The sequence below is a fragment of the Callithrix jacchus genome, chromosome 12, assembly GCF_049354715.1.
Source record: "Callithrix jacchus isolate 240 chromosome 12, calJac240_pri, whole genome shotgun sequence".
Lineage (NCBI taxonomy): Eukaryota > Metazoa > Chordata > Mammalia > Primates > Cebidae > Callithrix > Callithrix jacchus.
The window spans coordinates 115,458,617-115,484,864 of NC_133513.1; the positions used below are offsets into that span (position 1 = coordinate 115,458,617).

General features: G+C 48.2%; 1 protein-coding gene across 43 annotated transcripts in view; it reads left to right on the forward strand.

Moving 5' to 3' along the window:
- The window catches only part of TACC2 (transforming acidic coiled-coil containing protein 2), a 246,073-nt gene that overhangs the window by 78,974 nt on the left and 140,851 nt on the right, over positions 1-26,248 (forward strand). For 42 of the 43 annotated variants that reach the window (XM_035269317.3, XM_054243402.2, XM_035269326.3 and 39 more), the window contains 2 exons: positions 1,664-6,916; positions 7,457-7,570. The exons of the other annotated variant lie outside the window; for it this stretch is intronic. In XM_035269317.3, the coding sequence (XP_035125208.3) occupies positions 1,664-6,916; positions 7,457-7,570 (5,367 nt within the window). The remainder of the gene's footprint in view (positions 1-1,663; positions 6,917-7,456; positions 7,571-26,248) is intronic. 43 annotated transcript variants of the gene reach the window in all.

Below are 26,248 nucleotides of genomic sequence, written 5' to 3' on the forward strand. Positions count from 1 at the left end.
TGCAAATGGCAACGGGAGTACCCACCTTGCAAAGCTGTTGTTGGCAGAGCTAAATGAGATAATCCACACAAAGCACTGGGGCCTATCGAATTTCATCTGTCATTATTTTCCCAGCTTTTTATTTTGGAAAACTTGAAACCTCAAAAGTGTTGAAAGGGTGGGACAGTAAACACCCATCTGTCTATGGTATTAGCACGCTTGGGCTGCCGTGAGTGATGTGTGTGTGCATGTAACAAACAGTTACAAAAAGATTCCATCAATTTTTCTTTGCTATTTCCTGTGTAATAACTTTAAAGAAAATGGTAAAAGCATTAGAAAAACCATACTTCTGCTAGCTTTGCCTTCAGCAATTTCTCTTGTTACTAGACCATATAGGATCATAACAAGTACATTGATCACAATTATGTAAAAATTAAAAAATTATACCCCCAAACAATTGTGTAGGAAAAGTCAGGAAATTCACTAGAACTCTGTGGCAAGCATGTGGCAGTATTTTTTCTTATTTTTTTCTACATTTTTCAAACTTTGCATATATTATTTTTAAAATTGAAAAATGCATAGCATTAAAACTGTGTAGAATTGAGCAGCACAGTCCAAACACAGCACGTCGCAAGCCAGTCTATAATAACTAGATCGTTATCCGTGGCAAGTCCGGAATTCGGAGCCAGGTTCCCCCAAGTTCTCTGCATGTTCCAGTTTTCCCCCCACATTACCCAGACAAGTGCGTTCAAGTTAAGACAAATGTGGGTGTGAAGGTGATTCAGCTCTCAGAAGTTACACATAGGTCAGGTGCAGAAATTCCACAGCCAAATAGAAATGATCTGGGGGTTGTGCCTGTGACTGTCCCACCTGTTAACTGTGAAGAATCAAGTTAACTGTTACCAGGAATCGCTCTTTATTTCAAAGCCTGGCGTTACCAATTTGTGCTTTTTCCTGAACATCTAAGGACCTCTAGGAGTGCTGGGGACCTGCCTATAATATTCTCAGGACTGGTTCAAATCTCCTATGATGATTTATTCTTATTTACCACTTTCTGGTGGCTCACGCCTGTAATCCCAGCACTTTGAGAGGCTGAGGTGGGAAGAGTGCTTGAGTTTGAGACCAGCCTGGGCAACATAGCGAGACCCCATCTCTATAGAACATTAAAAAATTAGCTGGGTGTGGTGATGAAAACCTGTGGTCCCAGCTACCCCGGAGGCTGAGGTGGGAGGAGTGCTTGAGCGTAGGAAGTGGAGGCTGCAGGGAGCTATCGGTGTGCGGCTGTACTTCAGCCTGGGTGACAGAGCAAGACCCTGTCTTACAAACAAACACACACCCAAACAAACGAATGAAACCTTTTTGGGTTTCCTGCATTTTAGACTGTTACAAATGAGTTGCCACATTTCCGTCTTCACTGCTGACCAGCATGGAAAGCCCACACTGAGCGTTTGAGATGCCCTGCACTGGCTTTTGGAGAAAACAAGGGCATGCGTATTGATTACTGGAGGGGTGCTGGGCGAGGGGCTCTCGCAGAGAGGAATGAGCTGCATGAGGATGGTGTGTCTGTGGTTAGGGCACTTGGTGGCCTTTTGTGGGGGTGGGTGGGGTGACCTGCCTGCGGTGTGGCTCTGTCCTTGGCATTCCTGAGAACCAATGAAACATTAAATGTTTTCATCATTGGCAGCGTTGGTCTTGGAGGCTTCTGCACCACTTCTGAGAGTTCTGCCAGCCTGAATCCATGCCTTGTGTCCCCAGAGGGGACTGAGCCAAGGAAGGACCCACAGGGAGCCAGGGGACCAGAAGGTTCTTTGCTGCCTGACCTGCCACCGCCCCAGGAGCGAGAGCACCCCTCGTCCTCCGTGCCCTTTGCCGAGTGTCCCCCGGAAGGTTGCTTGGCAAGTCCAGCAGCGGCACCTGAAGATGGTCCTCACACTCAGTCCCCCAGGAGGGAAGCTGCCCCAAATGCCCCAGGGGATGTCATGGCAGCGTTTCCCACTGAGAGGGACAGCTCTACTCCACACCAAGAGGTTCCCATCATCGCCAGTGCTGGAAGAGACAGCAAGCCAAAGGAAGAGGGACAGAAGTCCTCCTCCTCCTCCTCCAGTTGCATTGACCAGTCACCTGGAATGTCACCAGTACCTCTCAGAGAGCCAGTGAAGGCACCCCCATGTGGAGAGGGGGACCAGCCTGGTGATTTAGAGTCCCAAGGGAAAGAGGCTGCAGGTGGCTTTCCCCCTGCAGAGTCCAGGCAGAGGGTGGCTTCTGTAAAAGTGTCCCCTGATGTCACTGCTATAGCCGGGCTGGGCACAGAGAGCTCAGCTGTCTCAGAGAAGTCCCTCCTAAGACCAGAGGCCCTAATCCCACCAGAGCCAGCGCTGAAAGCCTCAGACAGAGAAAAATGTCAAGTGGAGGTGCCGCCTCAGTATTTAACAGATGACTTGGAATTCCTCAGTGCCTGTTGTCCCCCTAGGAACAATGCAGGGGCTGCCCCAGAAGCAGAAGTGAATGCCGCTTCCCAGGGGAGCTGCCAGCAGCCAGTGGGAGCACATCTGCCACACAAAGAGCTGCCCCAGGGCTCACCAAGTCCTGCCCTGGTGCCAGGGGCCGGGGGCTCTGGGAAGGAGGCTCTGGACACCAGTGATGTTCAGGGTCACACACAGTCAGGGATGCGAGGAACCGAGCCCAATCAAGTTGTCTGTGTGGCAGCAGGCAGCCAGCCTGAAGGGGGTTTGCTTGTGAGCCTGGAGCCCTCCCTGCTCACTCCGACTGAGGAAGCACATCCAGCTTCAAGACTCGCTTCACTCCCAGCTGCTCTGATTTCTACTGCCATAGAAGGTCCCAGATCATTGTCTAGGGATTCAGTTTCCAAGGCTGGGATGCCAGTTTCTGCAGATGCAGCCAAAGAAGAGGTGGCGGATGCAGGGTTGATGGGACTGGAGAGGCAAGCATCAGACCTTGGAAGCAAGGGAGGGCATCCAGAGGGGAACTCTGAAGAGGTTCCTGCCCCATCATCCCAGGAATGGGGAGAGAACTTGAACAGGGAGCAAAGCCATGTGGTCCAACAAGGGGTAGCACCCCCTCCTCTTCCCAATGCACGAAGTGACAGTGGCAGAGCGTCACTGGGGCCATCGGATGGAACCGAGGCCCATGAAGATGCCACAAGCCCGGCTGTGGTGAAAGAAGGAAGCGGATCACCCTGTGACAGCCCTAGAGGAAAGGAAGAAGCCCCAGAGCTGCCTGACAGTGCAGACCCTGGGAACCTGCGAGGAGAGGACTCTTGGGCTTCCAGCAGCATGCGTGATCAGGAAGTAGGCAAAGATGAGCTTTCAAAGCCAAGCAGTGATGCAGAGAGCAGAGACCATCCCAGCTCACACTCAGCACAGCCATCCAGAAAGGCGGGTGCCGGCCACACAGACGGGCCTCACTCTCAGACATCAGAGGCCGATGCATCTGACCCACCACACAAGCTGGGTGAGGAGGACCCCATCCTGCCCCCTGTGCCAGATGGAGCTGGTGAGCCCACCGTTACCGAAGGAGCCATCTGGGAGGGCTCAGGATTGCAGCCCAAATGTCCTGACACCCTTCAGAGCAGGGAAGGACTGGGGAGAATGGAGCCTCTCCTGACTTTAGAATCAGAGAAATCAGAGTTTCTGCCAACTCCTGTTGTGGAGGTTGGACCCAAAGGCCCAGAAGGGGAGAGCACATTGGAAATAAGGAAGATGGGCAGCTGTGATGGGGCGGGCTTGCTGACATCCCCAGGTCAACCCCGTGGGCCGGGGTCTGATGCACTGAGACAGGAATTTCATGCTGGGGTGCCACATCCCCCCAAGGGGGAGAACTTGGCAGCAGACCTGGGGCTCGCGGCACTCAGCCTGGACCAAGATCCGCAGGAAATCCCATCCTGCCCGGGGGAAGGCTGGATAAGAGAAGCTGCATCCGAATGGCCCCCACTATCTTCTGAGCAGCATCTCCAGGCATCCCAGGCAGACCCAGAGGCATCCATCTTTGATGTGCTCAAGGAGCAGGCCCAGCCACCTGAAAATGGGAAAGAGACTTATCCAAGCCATCCTGGTTTTAAGGACCAGGGAGCAGATCCTTCCCAAATCCATGAACCTGTGGAACCTCAGGAAGATATGAACTTGCCCACTCATGGAGGACAGGAGCAGGCTCTGGGATCAGAACTTCAAAGTGAGTTCTCCAAAGGCAGCCTGTCTGATGCTCCCAGTTCACCTCCCACTGACACGGTTTGGGAGAGTTCTCCCATAGAAAAGTTAGAATTGTCAGCACCAACGAGACAGAAGTTGCCTGCAGTAGGGGAGAAGCAGCCAGGAGCATGTGGTGACGGTCAGTCCTTGAGGGTCTCGCCTCCAGCAGCAGATGCCTTAAAAGACTTTCTTCTTGCAGGGAACTTGAGCAGAAAGGAAACTTGCTCTACTGGGCAGGGGCCAAACATGTCTCAACAGGCGTTGGCTGATGCCTTGGAAGAAGGCAGCCAGCATGAAGAAGCATGTCAGAGGGATGCAGGAGCTTCTGAAGCAGCTGACGGTTGTTCCCCACTCTGGGGCATGAGTAAGAGGGAGGTGGCAAGTGGAAACACAGTGGAGGCCCCACCTTGTCAGCCTGACTCAGTAGCACTCCTGGATGCAGCTCCCTGCCCGCCAGCCCTGGCGCCTGCCAGCCCCAGAGTCACACCCACCCAGGAGGCCCCAGAGACAGAGGCATGTGATGAAACCCAGGAAAGCAGGCAGCAACCAGTGCCAGCCCCACAGCAGAAAATGGAGTGCCCAGCCACTTCAGATGAAGAGCCCCCAAAGCTTCTTGCAAGTTTCCCATCAGCTGGGGAGCAAGGTGGTGAAGCGGGGGCTGCTGAGACTGGTGGGAGTGCTGATGCAGGAGACCCAGGAAAGCAGCAGGCTCCAGAGGAACCGGGAGAAGCTACTTTAAGTGGTGGCTTCTTTCAGACCGAGCACTGCCTTACCTCCAGGGAGGAAGCTTCTACCTCTGCCCCGCATGAGCCCTGTCAAGCTGAGCAGCCCATGGCCAGCTGCCAGGATGCCTTGCTGCCAGCCAGAGAGCAGGGTGGGATTCCCAGGAGCACCATGGATATCTCTGCATACCAGGCTGTCCCAGACCCAAAGGAGCTCCGGCTGTCTGGGCCACCAGAAGTGGCTGCTCCTGACACCCCTTACCTGCATGTCAACAGTGCTATCCGGAAAGGAGCAGAAGACAGCAGAGTGAAAGCCATTTCCTCTGCAGGCCCCAGAGGTCCTGGCGAAAGCCCCTGTCCTGTCAGGGAGCCCCTGCTTGCCTTGGAAAATGCTGCCTTCATGAAGTTGTCTGCTGGCTCCCTCACCTCCCTCTTGCAACCAGGAGCTACAGGTGGAGAAATCTCTGCAGTGCAAGCCAACAGCGGCAGCCCCAAAGCCACGACCACAGAGGAACCTGTGGACTCCATGCCATGCCTGGACAGGATGCCACTTCTGGCCAAGGGCCAGCAGGCAACAGGGGAGGAGAAAGCAGCAACGGCTTTGGGTGCAGGTGCCAAGGCCAGCGAGGAGGGCATGTCAGCAGGAGAGATAGAGGGCAGCAGGGAGAGGATGGGAGTGCCTCCCCAGGACCCGAGGTGGGGCACATCAGCTGGTGTGGACACAAGCTCTGAGCAAATCGCCACCCTCACTGGCTTCCCAGACTTCAGGGAGCACATCGCCAAGATCTTCGAGAAGCCTGTGCTCGGAGCCCTGACTGCACCTGGAGAAAAGGCAGCAGCTGGGAGGAGTGCAGTGGGCAAGGACCTCACCAGGCCACTGGGCCCAGAAAAGCTTGTAGATGAGCCTCCAGAAGTGGATGTCATCCCTCTCCCTGCACCTCCTGCTCCACTCCAGGCGGAGAAGAAGCGAGATTTGGCTGGAGAGGCTGAGATTTCCTGTCTGGCTCTGCAGGAGCCAGCTTCAGACAAGCTTCTGGGTCCAGCAGGGCCGACCTGGGGGCAGAACTTGCCAGGTGCTGGTGTGGGGAAGGAGATGGCAGGTATCTCACCCACACTGAGGGAAGATGAGAGGCCAGAGGGGCCAGGGGCAGCCTGGCCAGGCCTGGAAGGCCAGGCTCGCTCACAGCAGGAGAGAAGCGGGCAGGAATTAGCTTCAGGTCTTCCTTCACCAGCAGCTACTCGGGAGCTCCCTGTGGAGAGAGCTGCTGCCTTCCGGGTGGCCCCCCATAGCCATGGAGAGGAAGCTGTGGCTGAAGACAAAAATCCTTCTGGAAAGCAGCACCAGGAAACATCCACCTGCGACAGTCCACATGGAGAAGACGGTCCTGGGAACTTTGCTCACACAGGGGTTCCAGGGCATGTGCCAGGGTCCACCTGTGCCCTGCAAGCCCCTTCTCCCCAGAGGGAGGCTTTGAATATGCCTGAGGCCAACGGTGAGCCCTGGACCCCTGACGTGCTTCAGGGTGAGAAGAGGCCTGGAGTCACTGCTGGCATCTTAGAAATGGAAAATGTCCCAGGCGACCAGAGCACCCCAGCACCACCAGCTGAAGAAATAGCAGACACTCCCCTGGAGCCCTGCAAGATGGCAGGCACTGCTGGAGAAGCAGAGGGTGACGTCACCCTGCGCACAGCTGAGACACGGGCATGTGCGTCCGGTGACCTGCCTGAAGCAGGTACTATGAGGGCGTTCTCCATCGCAGCTGGCAACTTGGCACTGCCAGGAAGCTGTCAGGACGCAGCCTGCTCTGACAAGGCCCAGGGGATGGAGGGTACAGCTGCCCTTCGTGGGGACAGCCCAGCCACGCCTTGGAAGGCTAAGGAGCAGCCAGGGCCTGAGCGCCCCATTCCTGCCGGGGATGGGAAGGTGTGTGTCTCCTCACCTCCAGAACCTGACGAAACTCACGACCCAAAGCTGCAACATTTGGCTTCAGAACCGCTCCACCCTGACAGGTACCTAAATGAAAAAGTTCCCACAGGAATGTGTGATGAGTTTCACAGGTGATTCCCAGCCTGATTTTTAAAAGTCAGTGGCATAGACGGGTAGTTTTCCATATCTAATTGCTAAATGAACCTGCTTACCCCTTCTGGGTGTCCTGAGGCTCTGAAAAATGTGAGAACTATGGAGGCTGGAAGCTGTTGACTGTCTTGTTCCTTTTCTTGTGTCCCTTAATTTATCTAATTTAAGCCACTGGAAAAGTATGAACTGTTTACTGGCTGGCTGTGCACTATTATGTGATAGGTTATAGTCAGTCATACATTTTTCTGGAGTCCAGATACATCTGCTTTTGAATCTGGATTTATTTAGGCAGGGGCCCTAAATGATTCAAAAGTATCTCAGACCCACTGATTCCTAAAGCTCTTTTTCCTCCCCTAGGGATTTTTTTTATTTTTTGTAGTAGCCACTGAAAGCTTTAATTGGGAAATAGGACCCAGGGAGTAATGCCCTACTGTCTCCGTCATCCTATCAATCACTTTCTTTCATTATCCCAGAGAGAGCCCCAGGCCTGGCCCATCCGTCTTACCTTCGGTTCCTAAGAAGGACGCTCCAAGAGTCGTGGATAAAGTCACTTCAGATGAGGCCAGAGGTGCAGAAGGAACAGCAAGGTCAGTGAAGGATATCGGTCTTTGGAAGGCCATGATGCCTTCCTCAGACACAGACACACTGGATGTTTTGTAAAGGAGAGTGGTCCTTATACAGCATGTGTTCTTATATAAGAAAGAAGCAAATGGTCATTCCCATTTTATGTACAGGTACAGTAGCATCTGGGATGACTAAAATCTCTGTTGTTGAAAAGGGATCGAATGAGTTGCTTTCATAATTGAGTTTATTACCTTAAGTAAAAAAGTCAGGCTGGGTTCAGTGGCTCACACCTGTTAATCCCAGTACTTTGGGAGGCCGAGGCAGGAAGATCACCTGAGCCCAGGAATTTGAGACCAGCCCTGGGCAACAGGGTGAAACCCCATCTCTACAAAAAATACAAAAATTAGTTGGGCACAGTGGCATGTGCCTGTAGTCCCAGTTACTTGGGAGGCTGAGGTGCGAGGATAGTTCTCTTGAGCCCAGGAGGTGAAGGTTTGCAGTGACTGTGTTTGTGCCACTGCACTCCACCCTGGGTGACAGAGTGAGACCCTGTTAAAAAAAAAGAAAAGAATCTTTATTGAGATGCAATTCACATACCATATAATTCACTCATTTAGAGTGTACAGTTCAATGGTTTGTAGTATATTCACAGTGTGTAATCATGGCTACAGTCAATTTCAGGTTGTTGTCATCCCCACAAACAGAAACCCTACAGCCCCCAGATATCATACCCCAGCCCCACTCCCCCTGCATCATCTCTAGGCACCCACTCCTCTAGTTCAGGATGTCTTGATGCAAATGGGTTCAGTGCTTATTTAGTCTCTGAAGCAGGAACGGCTCGCCAACAGCAGTCACACTCCAGGAGATCTTGAGATTCAAGGAGGACAAATGGCAAATGTAACCGTGAATCACTGACCTTCACACTTGCAGTGTGCCTGCCTGTTCTTTTCTAAATGAAACGCCACCTAGCATTGTGCAGAAGCTGCTGCTTGAAGTCGCATCCTTTTGGGGACATGGAGATATTGTACACACACAGATTCACTGTGCACGAGCTTCGCCGCCTCCCTAGGCCTTTGGCTGTTCTGGTGCTGTGTGCACACACACACATGCATACACACTTGTATGTATGAGTAGGGTGGAATCGCACTTTAAATTAGTACCTGTGTACCCTACCAAACAGCTGCAGGCATTTTATAAATGATCTGATTCATATTTTGCACATTCGAAAAGAATGCACCATCACCTGTTTTTTGAGTCTGAACACTTCCGCTGACACCCAGCCGCCTCTGCTGCCTGGCAGTGGTGACTCCATCACTCTGGGCCCATGTGGATGTGGGCGTGTGCTACACAAACAGATGCAAGTCGACACCCGTTTGGGCCGCCGACTGAGAGTACACTTTCCTGCAGCCTTTGCTGTTATGTATCTGTTATATTCCCAGTTAGGGGGTAGGAGAAATATCTGTCTAGCCTGGAAGAGCCTTCCCCACCCCACAAATGACCAGATCAGTGGCTGCTTTTTCAGAGTCCTTAGACATCTTATCACCTTCTTGGAGCGTGCAGAGCCACACGTATAATAGTGCAATAAATATTTCATGACTTGTTGTAATTACCTTAAATTTTAAAATTATAATTTCCAAATTAGTATTATAAATCTTCATTTTTCAAGAATACTTGTGAGGTATAGAAAAGTAGTTAGAGAAAAAGCCACAACCACAATACCTACCAATTACTGTTATTTAGTATTTTGTCTATTTTCATTTTAGTGGATTTTGAGTGCCATCAATACTCTTCAGTGTTTTCAGTGCTATCAAAAATCTTTAAAAACAAATCTTTTTTAAAAAGTTTATTCATTCATTTATTTATTTTGAGGATCTCACTCTGTCACCCAGGCTGGAGAGCAGTGGCATGATCTCTGTTCATTGCAGCCTCGACCTCCCCAGGCTTAGGTGAGCCTCCCACTTCAGCCTCCCTAGTTGCTGGGACTACAGGTGTGTGCCACTATGCTGAGCTTATTATTATTTTTTTTTTTTTGTAGAGATGGGATTTCACCATGGTGCCCAGTCTAGTCTCAAACTCTGGGCTCAAGCAATCTTTCCGCCTCTGTCTCCCAAAGTGCTGGGATTACAGGCGTGAGCCACCATACCCAGCCTACAAACAGATTTTAATGGCTGAAGTTGTATGACTGATTATGGTTTTAACAGCAGCGGAAATTTAGGTTCTGACGGTGTTCCTATTCATTTTGTTCCTGATGAGACTTTTGTACTCTCTATAGCTGCTGGGTCCAGTAATGCAGCCCCTGGCTATGTGTGGATGGAGATGTGCAATAAATGTAAAATACACACCCAATGTTGAAAATTTAGTGGCTGGGCACGGTGGCTCATGCCTGTAACCCCAGCACTTTGGGAGGCCAAGACAGATGGATCATGAGGTCAAGAGATTGAGACAATCCTGGCCATGGTGAAACCCTGTCTCTACTAAAAATACAAAAATTAGTTGGGCATGGTGGTGTGCACCTGTAGTCTCAGCTACTCGGGAGGCTGAGGCAGGAGAATCACTTGAACCCGGGAGGTGGAGGTTGCAGTGAGCTGAGATTGCACCATTGCACTCCAGCCTGATGACAGAGTGAGACTCTGTCTCAAAAGAAAAAAAAAAAAGAAAATATATCACTAGTCATTTTGCATATAATTAGCATTATATGCAAAATGATAATATTTTGGATCTATTGGGTTAAAATGTATTACTAAAATTAATTTCATTTATTTCTTTTCTTCTGTTTTTAATGTGGCTCCCAAAATTTACAAAATGACATATGTGGCTTTTGAATACCTGGCTCACATTCTACCTGGATCATTTGCCTCCAGAAGCTGCTTTTCCCTGGTCTTTGAAGGAAATGGGGTCGTAAAGACTTGGCCTTCCCTGTGCTTTGGGCTCTTGGGGAGAAGGCTTCCTAACATTGGTTGAGGGTTTCCGGAAGAAATTTGGATTGGACTTTCTCACCCAGGCTGCCAGGTTGAGAATGCTTCTTTCTCTTGCCGGGGAGGCTCTGAACTACACATGAACCCATTCACCATGAGGAAGCTGTACATGTGGACTTGGGTAGGTCCCGGAGGACGTCCTGCCAGGCCAGGGGCCCCACTTCCTAGGAGGGGCAGGTGTTATCTCTGAAGGTGAAAGTCAGCAGTGGCCTCGGGGAGGCTGGGTGGTCAGACTCCGGTGGGCACTGCCAGGAGCTGTGGTGAGGATGAAGTTCAGGCACAGGTTTCTGAATTCACACCCCAGCTGTGCTCCTTACTAATTGCATACATAACCTCAGTTTGTTTCTCTGTAGAATGGGGATGACAACTATTGTACCTGCCTTAAAGAATTGCCATGAGGGTTAAATGAGATCCCCGATTCAGGTGCCAGAACGTGCCTGTTCTGATGCCCAGTGGGTGTCAGATCCCCTATTGTTTTGTGAGGGGCATTTCTGGTATGGTGACCTGCATGATTCTGTCTCTCTTCAGTGTAGAGATGGTTTTGGGATCTCAGTCTGTTCTCCTGAGGTTGAAACTCCAAACTGGCTGTCTTTCTTTTCCAGCATGGAATTCTCTCTCTGCTAAAATATTTCAATGGCTGAGGAGAGTGAATTCTTTCACACCCCCTACTGCACAGCCCTGAGTGATCTGCTACAATTTAAATATTTTGAGGTTGTGTTTCATTGCAACACTTTGAGTATCTTTGTGTAGCCTATTTTATTGTATTTCACCATCAAAATACTGTTTCAAATTACCTCTAGAAGAGCAAAGCAAAACCAAGTTTTCTATTCTCTTGGCAGTTACCAGGTGACGTGCTTCTGTGGACTGAAATTTGAAGATTCTGCCGATTTGAATAGGGCTGATACCACGTATCAGATTCAATATCTAACAAACGTGTCTTTTTCTATTTTGGTGACAGGCTAGTTTTTTTTTTTCTTTTTTGTTTTTTTGAGACGGAGTCTTGCTCTGTCACCAGGCTGGAGTGCAGTGGTGCAGTCTCAGCTCATTGCAATCTCCACCTCCCGGGTTCAAGTGATTCTCCTGCCTCTGCCTCCTAAGTAGCTGGGACTACAGGTGCACACTACCACACCCGAGTAATCTTTTTATTTTTAGTAGAGGCGGGGTTTCACCATGTTGGCCAGGATGGTTTTGATCTCTTGACCTCATGATCCGCCTGCCTCAGCCTCCCAAAGTGCTGGGATTACAGGTGTGAGCCACTGCACCAAACTACCGACAGGCTAGTTTGGTAACCCAGTCTCACACACGTACATGAAGGTAGCATAAATATATTTACTGCTTTGTTTTCTATCCTATGAAGTCAAATTGACCCTGCTTGTGGATACAGCATGGATATCCCGTGGCTTTGCCTACCTCCAGCCACACCGCACACCCATGGGGGTCTGTGTGCCCCCACTCAGAGAAGCAGGCACTCACAATGTATGGAAATGTATAGAATGAAATGTACAGAGGCTGGCTATACATTTCTGTACATTGTGTGATCCTCCCTGTGGAAGACCCTGGGACTCAGAGACAGCCTCATGTTAGTTTCAGGTTGTTCTGCAGAAGGTGCTTGAATCCATTTCAGCTATGTACATATATGACTATCTTCCCTGTTCCTGGAAAGTCTAGAATTTGGCGTTTTGGTTACATAGCACTGATGTTCAGACATGTGGTTCTGGATCGATGCTGGATATCACCAAGCTTGTTGCTGCTGAATGTGTGTTTAAAGGGAGTCGTTCTCTCTTTCTGTGTCTCCTTTATTCTTTTTCTACTTAGGGAAATGGTTGGAAAGGTATTTTCCAACATTTTAAGAGAATTAAATTGTTCCCAGATGCTTAGGGTCTTCGTGTAAACCTAGCCTGAACGGGGAAGGGAAGTTGAGTTAAAAGGCGGAGGGAGGACAGCTGGCCTCCGGTCAAGGAAGGCCTGGCGGGGCCTGACAGCCTCGCTGGAGCCGCTTGTCTCTCTTCCTCCCACGCCTCCTTCTCACTTGGTCTCTGTTGCCTCCTTCTCTCTCCACTCCCTTCTAAAATTACCAGCTGTGACACCACGTTTTCAAGTTTAAGAATAAGCTTTTAGAGGATGGTTACACCTGTGTAAATTAAGGAAAAGAGAAAACAACATTTAAGCATAGTTCTCTTAGCAGACAAAGCCAGGACAACAGATCTCACCCCCAATTTTTTTTTTTGAGACGGAGTTTCGCTCTTGTTACCCAGGCTGGAGTGCAATGGCGTGACCTCGGCTCACCACAACCTCTGCCTCCTGGGTTCAGGCAGTTCTCCTGCCTCAGCCTCCTGAGTAGCTGGGATTACAGGCACGTGCCACCATGCTTGTTTTTGTATTTTGAGTAGAGACGGGGTTTCAGCATGTTGACCAGGATGGTCTCGATCTCTTGACCTCATGATCCACCTGCCTCGGCCTCCCAAAGTGCTGGGATTATAGGTGTGAGCCACCACGCCTGGCCCTCACCCCCGATTTTATATGACATAGGACACTGACACTTGGTAATGTCACTTACAGCAATTCTTCTCAAATGGGAGGCAGTTAAGTTAGACAGATGCATTGAGGTCCCATTGGCCTCTTACTGGCTTCGCTACCTTGGATAAGCTGCTTAACTTTTCAATCCTCAGTTTCTCTATGTATAAAATGGGAAAATAACATCTCCCCTTTAGGATTGGGGTTAGGATAAAACTAGAATGTTTCCAAAGCCTCTAGGATAATAGCTGGTATATGGTAAGTGTGTGATTACAACAGTACCTACTCTTGTAATTTGAAGTGTACTTATTCGAAAGCATCCTGAAAATTAAGCAAAAGGAGGCAATGCCCAAGATCTCCAAATGAAATGGTAACGGACTGCAGGAATTGGTAGATGCAGGAACTGGATGAACGTCTGTCTCCAGCCCTTCCACGTTTCTGAGCCTTGGTTTCCGTCTGTCAAGTGGGGGCTCCAAGAACCCTGCTTGGCCCACAAGGAGCTCATTATGTGAAATGAGATCACAGATTCAAATGTACTTGGGAAACTAAAGCCTCTACAGATTGTGTTCTTATCAACAGCTTCAGTCACTGTGAACAATCATATACAAAAGTCAAGGGGCCTTTGAAAATGTAGCCTTTATGTCCCAAGCATCTGTGTTTCATAAGTAAAACAAATTTCCTTAGAGGTGAATCCGTCATTTGGAAAAGGTTCAAGTCTCTTTATTTATTTATTTTTAGGGATAAGGTCTTATTGCGTCTCCTAGGATGGAGTGCTTTGGTGAGATTATAGCTCACTCTAACCTCAAATTCCTGGGGTCGAGGATCCCTCTGGCCTCTGTGTCTCCCAGGTAGCTAGCTGAGACTTCTGATGCGTACCACTGCACCTAATTAATTTTTAAATGTTTTTTAGTGATGGCATCTCACTATGTTGTCCAGGCTGGTCTCGAACTCCCAGACTCAAATAATCTTCCCCCACCTTGGCCTCCTAAAGCACGGGGATAATGATAGGCATGAGCCACCATGTCCGAGCCTCCAAGTCTCTTTAGAAAGTGGGTTCATGAAGCATCTGCACAAAAGGTGGCGGCCTCCTTGGAGTCAGGGGCTGGATTTACTGTCTCCAGGTGATGGGGACAGGCATACTACCACCTTGGCTTCTGGCTCTCCAGGGTTTGGGAGCCTCGTTGCTCCTTGGCCTGTGTTCATACTGCACTTGAACCCATAGCATGGAAGAGCCACTCACTGCCACTTGAAAGTCAAGGGCCATTTTCATTAAGGTCAAGGTAGTGATTTCCCAAATTGAATGTCTCCAAACTGATCTGCTTCTCTCTGGGAACCTCTCATTACGGCCACCAGTAGAAGCCACTGTGTTTGACCTGGGTTTGGGTTTGTTTAAGCATCAATATTTGAGAGATGAATATTTTATACTCTAGCTGGTGAGAGCTGGAAGGAGATATGGAGGCATTCTTGTTGAGTACCCCACTTTATGAAGGAGGAAACTGAGGCTTGGAATGGGGAGGGGACTAGGGAGCTAACTAGCTGCAGAGCTAGACCTGGGTTCTGGCCCCTGATGGCAAGTTTCCCTCCAGATGCCTGTGCTGAACTGGGGACCCTCCACAGGAGGGGGAATGGGGCTCTTCCTTTCACCAAAGCCAGCCACCCCAATTCTGCTTCTAGGCTTTTGAGAAAAGACCATATGATTCTGAGGTCTAGAGTGGGACAAGCACAGGCCTCAGAGTTGACAGAGCCCAAGTTCTAGCTCTGTGATCCTGCAGGCATTGCCTTGCAGGGCATTACAGTCACCTGTAAAAGGGGGTGACATAGTACCTGCATACAGTGCTGTTAGAATTAAATGAGCAGCCAGGCAAGGTGGCTCATGCCTGGGAGCCTGAGGCAGGTGGATCACCTGAGGTCAGGTGTTCAAGACCAGCCTGGCCAACATGGAGAAACCCCGTGTCTACTAAAAGTACAAAAATTAGCTGGGCATGGTGGCACATGTCTGTAATCCCAGCTACTTGGGAGGCTGAGGCAGGAGAATTACTTGAATCCGGGAGGCGGAGGTTGCAGTGAGCTGAGATCATGCTACCACACTCCAGCCTGGGCAAAAGAGCAAGATTCCTCAAAATAATAATAACAATAAAAGAATAAACTCAAAGTAATAACAATAATAATTAAATGAGCCACTTCATTGAGAGCACCTGCCACAAGTTCTCTGTGTAAGTTCCCTTTCATTGATTCCTTCCTCTGGGCCACAGTAATTCCACACACGGCATCATGGTTCTTTCTCGCCTCAACCATGTGGGGTGGGTGCTGTTTGTATACCCCTGTTGCTGATGAGGAAATGGAGGCTCCCAGTGGTGACGTGGCTTGGTCAAGGTCAAAAAGCTAATAAAAGTTGGAACTGGGACCAGAAGCTCAAGGCTTTTCCAGACATCAGATCTATGTTCAGAAGACTGATCATTCTCTTACTACCCAGGTGGAATCCGGGGGAGGGCGTTCCCTATAGCAGTGCTGTCCCTGAAACATTCTTCAGTGATGGGAATGTCCTGTATCTCCACTCTTCAATACGGCCACCACTGGCCACAGGTTGCTCTCGAGCACTTGAAATGAGGCTGGTGCCACTGAGTAACCAAACTTAATTTTGTTTAATTTCAACTGATTAAAATTTATAGTGAAATAGGTACACAGGGCTAGTGGCTTCCACACAGGACAACCCAACTGGAAGCTACTGTTTCTTCACATGACGTCAGAGGCTAATTCTTGCCATCAGAGCCAGTGGGTTTGGTGAGGCTGTGTATGTGAAGCCCTGGACTGTTTCTCAGGCACTGGTGGTGCTTGGTGAGCGTTAGACCCTCCTGGGCCCTCCTCTCTTGCACTGCCTGGCTCTGCAAGTGGGGAACCCAAGTGGTTGTGTCTTTAGAGTGGAGGCTGATATATGTTCATGGCACATCTGCCCAGTCACGTGATTAGCAGGAGGTGTCTTTCCTGACCTAAGGAGGCCTCGCATTGCACCTGTGGCCTTGGCTTCACCTGTGTGTCCTCACACCCAGGCCTGCGGACCCATCTCTGAGCTGGCATTCCTTTTTTTTTTTTTTTTTGAGATGGAGTCTCACTCTGTTGCCCTGGCTGGAGTGCAGTGGTGCAATCTCAGCTCACTGCAACCTCTGACTCCCTGGTTCAAGCAATAATCCTGCTTCAGCCTCCCAAGTAACTGGGATTGCAGGCATGCACCACCATGTCCAGCTAATTTTTTGTATTTTTAGTAGAGATGGGGTTTCTCCATATTGGCCAGGATGTTCTTGATCTCCTGACCTCCTGATCCACCCGACTTGGCCTCCCAAAGTGCTGGGATTACAGGCATGAGCCACCGCGCCCATGAGCCGGCATTGTAGGAAGCCCTGGATGGGCCAGTGAACTGGCTCCTGACAGCAGCATTTGTGTTAAACCCTCCCTGCCCACAAACCCCCCAGTGGCCACACCTACAAGGGTACCCCTCACCAGACTGGGGTGGGAGGAAGCCCAAATGGGCAGACGTGGTTTTTCAATTGATGTCTCTACACTGTTCTTGTCCTGAAAAACCGGCAGCGTGAGGGACAGGCCCCGGCTTCCAGCATCTCAGCTCCTTCTTTCTTCTCTACTTTCTCAGTGCCTGTTAAGTTGTCCAGTGTTAAATATTTTAGCAGCCTGCTGACTCAGATGTAGACTGTGAAAGTGTTTCTTTTTCCAGGGAAGGCACTGGAACAGGTCTAGTTACTGATGCTCTTAATGTCCTTTTCTTTTGCAAGGCTTGCTGAGGGTATTTAGGAAAAAAGCCTTCTGGGTTCCTGGGCATGGTGGCTCCCACCTGTAATCTTGGCACTTTGAAAGGCTGAGGTGGGATGATCGCTTGAGCCCAGGAGTTAGAGAGCAGATTGGGCAACATAGTGAGACTTCATCTCTACAAAAATATAAAAATTAGCCTGGTGTGCTGGTGCATGCCTGTGGTCCCAGCTGCTTGGGAGGCTGAGGTGGGAGGATCACTTGAGCCCAGGAGGTCGAGGCCACAGTGAGTCAAGATCACACCACTGTACTCCTGGGAGCAGCTTGGGTGACAGAGTGAGGTCCTGTCTCAAAGAAACAGGACCTGAGGGTAAAGGAGGGTTTCAGTGGGGAGAAGATGAGCCGAGACACTGAACACCCTACACAAAGTCAGCTTGCAGTGGAGACTTTGTGGTCAAGGTCCCTGAGTTGTGGGGGCTCTTCTGGGCAACTCCATCCCCATAGACAGCTCAGCAAATGTGCACCCAGGCCAGGCACTTAGAAGGAGAAACTGAGGGCTCTCCCAGTAGGGGAGAGCTGAGATGGGCTTTCAGGACACACTGGATACAGGCTCCTCTGCTAGAAAGAGGTTTGGGGTAAATGGTTAGGTGGGTGGGTAGGCGGGTTGATGTGGGGCAGGTGAGTGACAGATGTGTTTGTTGACTCCCAGCCCAGCACACACCTGAGGAGTTGGCTGCTCACGGGCTCCTGTCTGCTCGATACTTACCCTCCCCTGTAGGATCAGGAAGTTGGACATCATGATCCTAAGTTGTCTTTCTAGAAATGTTTGCTTGGATATATGTTTGTGGCCATTTTGATAGAGTTGGTCTTGCCTCTGGTCAAGAGAATAAGCTACGATCTTGTTTCTTGGGGAGTGTTAGATTTTCAGGGCATGGCTCTTGATTACCCAGCACCTGATACCTTGCACGAGGTGCCATAGGCACTGCATGCGTGTTTGCTGCATAATTCAACAAAACTGGCTATCAGGTGAGTCTGAGGGTTCCTGTCCTGGAAAATGAGGTCAGACAGCACTTTGGAGGCAGATAGCTGCGTCTAACTTCCAGCTCTGCTGTTAGACTCTAGCAAGTTCCTTAGCCACCCTGAGCCTCAGTTTCTCACCTGAAAGATGTGCATGATGCTAGGGTCCACCACAAAGAGCTACATAAAAATAACATGTGTGGAAAGCTTAGCAAAGTGCCTGCCTGGCGTGCAGTAAGCACCGAAGTATCAGGGGTTGCTGCTCTTATTGCTGTCACTCATATTACCATCGTCATTTACATGATGATAATACCATTATTAAGGTAGATAATGGTAGGTAACTGTGTGTTTACACATGGGCTCATGGATAGTTGCTGAAGTTCACGTACATCTGGCCTGGATTCGTTGGAATGTGCCACTACCCTCTAATGCTCCTTCCTGTCTGGTAGCCTCCGCCTCCCGATGGGGGTGGCCCTCCGTGCTGCAGTATTGTCTAGTATGCAAGTGGAGCCATCTGGCACCGTGGGGAATGCATTCCCTTCCTTGTGGAAACTAGGGCTTTGGGGTTAACCTCTTGCCAGGAGCGGCTGCAGAGAAGCTGCAAGCTAACATTAGTGGGTGGGAGAGCGCCTGTGTGGTGAGCATGGCTGTGCTGAGCACATCTCATGGGACAAACCGCCTCGACTTTTTTGGCATGACTTAGAGCTGTGAGCCCCTTCCAAACTTCCCAGAGGAAAGGGCAGGATAAAAAGTCATCTGGCCCTGCCTGCCAGATGCCATAGCATCATAGCCGGAGGAGAAGACCCTTCCTGGCAAGTGACCAATCAGCTGGCATTGAAACATATACATGCCGGAATTGGCAGACTGAGAATTCGGGGCAGAGTGGGAGTGCTGAGCCTGGGCTTAGGTCTCAACCCTGGGCCAGACTGCCGGAGGGCTGGGAGATGCTCCTCTGGCACCCAAGGCTGGGTAGCAGGGAAGCTCGCCTTTGAGATGGGTACCACCTCATGCCTGGCTGGGGCATTCATAGTCATTCATAGTCTCCTTCCGACACACTCAGCTGGAAGGAGATGAAACTCCAGTTCCAGCAGAACATTCTGTTGAACTCTAATCTGAATCTGTCCTGCCCAGCAGCATCCACACACTCCCCAAATTGTGGTGAATTAAAGAAGCTGCAAGCACTGGCCCAACCAGCTTTTCCTGGCGGTTTTTCTGCAACCTTCCTGCAAATGCTCTCAGCCAAGCAAAGGAAAGCCAGGGCGGCACAGCACAGAGGCTGCAGCTTAACTCAGCTTAGCTCCATTTCTTTACAAGCGGGCCATAAATTCATGGACGATAAAACATACTTAATGATTGTTGCAGGGTTTAGTTTTGTTTCTTCATGAAGATGGGAAGCTTATGTGTTAGGAACCACCAGGCTCCTGCTGAAGTGTGTACACCTCTTACTCAGTTCATATTTCATCTTCAATGGAGAGGATTCTGTAAAAATGGAAGGTAGAAAATTGCCCCTCCTGTGGGGACATTATTGCTTTCAGAAATGTCTCTCTTTGGGGCTGGATGCAGTGGCTCATGCCTATAATCCCAGCGTTTTGAGAGGCCAAGGTGGGTGGATCACCTGAGGTCAGGAGTTCAAGACCAGCCTGGCCAAGACAGCAAAATCCCATCTGTACTAACAATACAAAAATTATCCAGGTGTGGTGGTACATACCTATAGTCCCAGCTGCTCAGGAGGCTGAGACAGGAGAATCGCTTGAACCTGGGAGGCAGAGGTTGCAGTGAGCTGAGATTGCACCACTGCACTCTAGCCTGGGCAACAGAGTGAGACTCTGTCTCGAAAAAATAAAATAAAAATAAAAATAAACTCTCTTCGCATTCTGCATTTGGTGACTATGATGACTGACTCTAGGAGGAAAGCTCTCTGCTCCTTTCTGGAGAAGGAAGGGTCCTGAGAAGCTGCTGGCTCTAAGGTCTAACAAAGGTCATTTTGTGTCTTCTCTTCTACATCCCTTTTCCTTTGGTATAGAAATGTGGGGAAGGGTGTAAGTGCAGAGGCAGGCCCAGATGGTAAAGACGGAAGAGGCAGAACTCCAGTGTGGCTGAGAGATGTGGGCCAGACCCATGTACCTTGTCTCTGGGTGACCCCTCTGCCTGCCTTGCCCCTCCCTCTACTTGTAGCCCTGGATGGGACCACATTCTGGTTCAAGAGACAGTAGAGGCTCGGACAAACGTAGTTCTGTGAAGCCTTCCCAACCCTCCGACTCCCCGGGAGTACCCCCACCTCCCACCGGAGTAGCGAGGTTCCTTTCTTTAGCCTGACAAGGGCAAGTGTATTACAGTTTGGTGAATGGGATTTTGTCATTTGCAAAAGAGATTGGGTGTTTCGTGCTGGACAGATCTGGGTTCAAATTGGCTGCTTTGACATGTAGGACATTGGTCATATTACTTAGTCTCATGATGCCTCAGTTTCCTCACCTGCAAAATGAGTATAAAATTAGTACTTGCCTCATGAGGATTCAGTGAAATAGTGCCCCGGAAATGCTTGGCCAGAACTGGGACAGCTATCACTCAAGGAACATCTATCACTATTGGAGAGAGTCCCCCGCAACGGCAGGGACTACGCCTGGTCCTCGGTCCTTAGCCAGTGGGCTGCACATAGTAGCCTCTCAACAAATGTTTATAGAAGGATTGTTTTTAGCTGGGTAGGGTGGCTCACGCCTGTAATCCAGCACTTTGGGAGGCTGAGGCTAAAGGATCACTTGAGTTCAGGAGTTTGAGACCAGCCTGGGCAACACGGCAAAACCCCATCCTTTTTTTTAAAAAAAAGAAAAGAAAAAGAAAAAGGCAGAGTCTCAGGTGCTACCCGAGGCCTGCTGAGCTAGAATCTTTAGTCATGCATTGCTTAATGATGGGGAGCTGTTCTGAAAAAAGCGTTATTGGGTGATTTCGTCATTGCGCGAACATCGTAAAGTGTGCTCACGCTGACTGAGACAGTATTTCCTACTACAAGGTACTGCAGGACGCCTCACCCATTAGAGTTTGAACAGTGCTGTTTGGTTTATGGGCCACCCTTTGAGTAGCAAGGGGTCTAGGGCACTCTTCTCAACATTGGCTGCACACTGAAAACTCTCATGGAGCTTAAAAAAATGTTGATGCGGCTGGGCACGGTGGCTCATGCCCGTAATCCCAGCACTTTGGGAGACTGAGGCAGGCTGATCACAAGGTCAGGAGATCAAGACCATCCTGGCCAACACAGTGAAACCCTGTCTCTACTAAAAATACAAAAAAATTAGCTGGGCGTGGTGGCGTGCGCCTTGTAGTCCCAGCTGCTCAGGAGGCTGAGGCAGGAGAATTGCTTGAACCTGGGAGGCAGAGGTTGCAGTGAGCCGAAGTTGCACCACTGCACTCCAGCCCGGTGCCTGGTGACAGAGTGAGACTCTGTCTCCAAAAAAAAAAAAAAAAAAAAAGTCGATGCCTGGCTGCCACCCCCAGAGTTCCAGAGTTTCTGATTTAATGGATATGGGAGTGTAGCCTGGGGGTAGTACATTTTCAAAGCTCGCCAGGTATTTCTACACAATACAGAACAGCTGGTCTAAGGCATGCAGAAGCAAATCAAACCAGCTCGGCTTTGCTTATTTGTCTGTTGTGCATAAAACATCGACATCGTCACGCCCAGATTCTTCATATTAGTAGAGACAGGGTTTCACCCGAACCGCCAGAAGTTATATCCCAAGCTACCAGACTCACATGCTACTGCAGCTGATCCATCAAATATTTTATTTTTCATGATGTCACTTGGACATCTGACTATCTCCTGGAGAAAGTTGTTTTTCTGCCAGAGAAGGTACAGCAGGCAGAATATTTCTTCCTATTTAGTCAAAGGTTTATTTTAAATTGGGATTAGGCCACGTTCAAGTGCAGGAGTAGATTGGCCCCTGGGGAATCCCGGCCAGGTACACTTGGCCTGTGAATCCAGCGGTCAGCACTTTGGCTCATGGAACACACGTCTGTCCGAGCAGTGCAGACCTGGCTTGTGCGAAGTGGGCTTTGTGTACCTCAAGGAAAATGCCAAGGCCACGCCTAGAAATTCTGGCTGAGGCTGAGAGCCATGTGCGGAGCTGCACCCACACATTTCCTTGTGTATATTTTGGGTTCAGGCTGACATTTCATCTTAGCATGGGCGGAGGAAATGACTGAATTTTTAGAAGGCTGAATCCCTTCTACAAATATGTCTCCCCACCCTGTAACCAAGTTTTGCTGGGTTACAGTTCAGGAATGCATCTTGCTGCTTGTACAGCCCTTCATGGAATGTGAGGACTTAGCTCAGACGACCAAAGCAGTATTCCTTCTAGAAAAAAAAAAGAAAGTTCTTCAGAGTTCACCAGTGAAATGGATTTTTTTTTTTTTTTTTTTTTGAGACAGAGTCTCACACTGTCACCTAGGCTGGAGTGCAATAGTGAGATCTCAGCTCACTGCAACCTCTGCCTCCCAGGTTCAAACAATTCTCCTGCCTCAGCCTCCTGAGTAGCTGGGATTACAGGCAGTTGCCACCATACCCAGCTAATTTTTGTATTTTTAGTAGAGATGGGGTTTCACCATGTTGGCCAGGCTTGTCTCAAACTCCTGACCTCGTGATCTGCTCGCCTCGGCCTCCCAAAGTGCTAGGATTACAGACAAGAGCCACTGTGCCAGACAATGGATCTTATATTTTGAGTGTGAGAGCTGAATTCCTATGATATGGCTGGGTTCCTCCTGGCGTATTCCTCTCCTGACGTGTCTGGAGTGTATTAGAAATAACCCACGGTTTAGCCTGGGTCCCTGCAGACCGGTTAGGAGTTTGACTTCTGCACATGCAGAGCCTGTGTATGAACCTTGGCACTGCTCAGTGTGGCCTCCGGGTAAGTGAGTTCACCACTGAAGCCCACTTCCTCCACTGCCGGTTAAGGACAATAGCAGTATCTGCTGTATAGACACATTAAGGGAATAAAAGCAGAGAAGAGATGGGAGCCACTTAGCAGAAGGCCATCTCTGTAACCAGTGCTCAAAAATGGTGCCTAATATTATTGTGGTTATTTTAGAAAAGCTTTTAAATTACATTTTGGTTTTTTTTTTTTCCTTTCTTTTTTTCTTTTCTTTTCTTTCTTTCTTTTTTTAATTGTACTTTAGGTTCTGGGGTACATGTACAGATCATGCAGGATTGTTGCATAGGTGCATACATGGCAAGGTGGTTTGTTGCCTCCATCCCCCCGGCACCTACATCTGGCATTTCTTCCCAAGTTATCCCTTCCTGACCTTCCCACACCCGCTGCTGTCCCTCCCTTCATTCCCCCAACAGACCCCAGTGTGTGATGCTCCCCTCCCTGTGTCCTCATTGTTCAATACCCACCTATAAGTGAGAACATGCGGTATTTGATTTTCTGTTCTTGTGTCAGTTTGCTGAGAATGATGGTTTCCAGCTTCATCCATGTCCCTACAAAGGACACGAACTCATTTTTTATGGCTGCATAGTATTCCATGTTGTATATGTGCCACATTTTCCTTGTTCAGTCTATCATCGATGGGCATTTGGGTTGGTTCCAGGTCTTTGCTATTGTAAGCAGTGCTGCTATGAACATACATGTGCATGTGTCTTTATAATAGAGCAATTTATAATCCTTTGGGTATATACCCAGTAATGGGATTGCTGGGTCAGATGGAATTTCTATTTCTAGGTCCCTGAGGAATTGCCACACTGACTTCCACAATGGTTGAACTAGTTTACACTCCCACCAACAGTGTAAAACTGTTCCTATTTCTCCATATCCTCTCCAGCATCTGTTTCATCTCCAGATTTTTTAATGATCGCCATTCTAACTGGCGTGAGATGGTATCTCAATGTGGTTTTGATTTGCATTTCTCTAATGACCAGTGATGATGAGCATTTTTTCATGTTTGTTGGCCTCATATATGTCTTCTTTGAAAAGTGTCTGTTCATATCCTTTGCCCACTTTTGGATGGGTTTTTTTTTTTTTTTTCTTGTAAATCTGTTTTAGTTCTTTGTAGATTCTGGATATTAGCCCTTTGTCAGATGGGTAGATTGCAAAACTTTTTCCCCATTCTGTTGGTTGCCGATTCACTCTAATGATTGTTTCTTTGGCTGTACAGAAGCTCTGAAGTTTAATTAGATCCCATTTGTCTATTTTGGCCTTTGTCACCATTGCTTTTGGTGTTTTAGTCATGAAGTCCTTGCCTATGCTTATGTCCTGAATGGTTTTGCCTAGGTTTTCTTCTAAGGTTTTTATGGTGTTAGGTCTTATGTTTAAGTCTTTAATCCATCTGGAGTTAATTTTAGTGTAAGGTGTCAGGAAGGGGTCAGTTTCTGCTTTCAGCACACTGCTAGCCAGTTTTCCCAGCACCATTTATTAAACAGGGAATCCTTTCCCCATTGCTTGTTTTTTGTCAGGTTTGTCAAAGATTACATGGTTGTAGATGTGTGGCATTGCCTCCAAGGCCTCTGTTCTGTTCCATTGGTCTATATCTCTGTTTTGGTACCAGTACCATGCTGTTTTGGTACCAGTACCATGCTGTTTTGATTACTGTGGCCTTGTAGTATAGTTTGAAATCAGGTAGCATGATGCCTCTGGCTTTGTTCTTTTTGCTTAGGATTGTCTTGGCTATACAGGCTTTCTTTTGGTTCCATATGAAGTTTAAGGTGGTTTTTTTCAGTTCTGTGAAGAAGGTCATTGGTAGCTTGATGGGGATAGTGTTAAATCAATAAATTACTTTGGGCAGTATGGCCATTTTCATGATATTAATTCTTCCTAACCATGAGCATGTAATGTTTCTCCAGTTGTTTGTGTCCGCTCTTATTTCCTTGAGCAGTGGTTTGTAGTTCTCCTTGAAGAAGTCCTTTACATCCTTTGTTAGTTGTCTTCCTAGGTATTTTATTCTCTTTCTATCAATTGTGAATAGGAGTTTGCTCATGATTTGGCTCTGTTAGTCTGTTATGGTGTATAGAAATGCTTGTAATTTCTGAACATTGATTGTGTGTCTCTTGAGACTTTGCTGAAGTTGCTTATCAGTTTAAGGAGATTTTGGACTGAGATGATAGGGTCTTCTAAACATACAATCATGTCATCTGCAAATAGAGACAATTTGACTTCCTTCTTTCCTAATTGAATACCCTTTATTTTTTTTTTCTTGCCTAATTGCTCTAGCTAGAACTTTCAATACTATATTGAATAGGAGTGGTGAGAGAGGACATCCTTGTCTAATGCGGGATTTCAAAGGGAATGCTTCCAGTTTTTGCCCATTCAGTATGATATTGGCTGTAGTTTTGTCATAAATAGCTTTTATTATTTTGAGATATGTTCCTTCCATACCTTGTTTATTGAGAGTTTTTAGCATAAAAGACTGTTGAATTTTGTCAAAGGCCTTCTCTGTGTCTATTGAGATAATCATGTGGTTTTTGTCTTTGGTTCTGTTTCTGTGGTGGATTATGTTTGTAGACTTGTGTATGTTGAACCAGCCTTGCATCTCCAGGATGAAGCCTACTTGATTGTGATGGATAAGCTTTTTAATGTGCTGTTGCAATCGGTTTGCCAGTATTTTATTGAACATTTTTGCATCTATGTTCATCATGGATATTGGCCTGAAGTTTTCTTTTCTTGTTGAGTCTCTGCCAGGTTTTGGTATCAGGATGATGTTGGTCTCATAAAATGATTTGGGAAGGATTCCCTCTTTTTGGATTGTTTGGAATAGTTTCAGAAGGAACGGTACCAGCTCCTCTTTGTACATCTGGTAGAATTCAGCTGTGAATCCATCTGGACCTGGGCTTTTTTTAGTTGGTAGGCTGTTAATTGCAGCCTCAATTTCAGCCCTTGTTACTGATCTGTTCAAGGTTTCAACTTCTTCCTGGTTTAGGCTTGGGAGGGTGCACGTGTCCAGGAATTTATCCATTTCTTCCAGGTTTAACTGGTTTATGTGTATAGAGTTGTTTGTAGTAATTTCTGATTGTAATTTGTATTTCTGTGGAATCTGTGGTGATATCCCCTTTATCGCTTTTTATTGCATCTATTTGATTCTTCTCCCTTTTCTTTTTTTATTAATCTGGCTAGTGGTCTGTCTATTCAGAACACCAGCTCCTGGATTTACTGATTTTTTGAAGTTTTTTTTTCTGTCTCTATCTCCTTCAGTTCTGCTCAGATCTTAGTTATTTCTTGTCCTCTGCTAGCTTTTGAGTTTTTTTTTATCTTGTTCCTCTAGCTCTTTCAATTTTGATGATAGGGTGTTGATTTTAGATCTTTCCTTACTTCTCATGTTGGCATTTATTGCTATAAATTTCCCTCTAGACACTGCTTTAAATTTGTCCCATAGATTCTGGTATGTTGTGTCTTCATTCTCATTGGTTTTGAAGAACATCTTTATTTCTGCCTTCATTTCATTTTTTATCCAGTTGACATT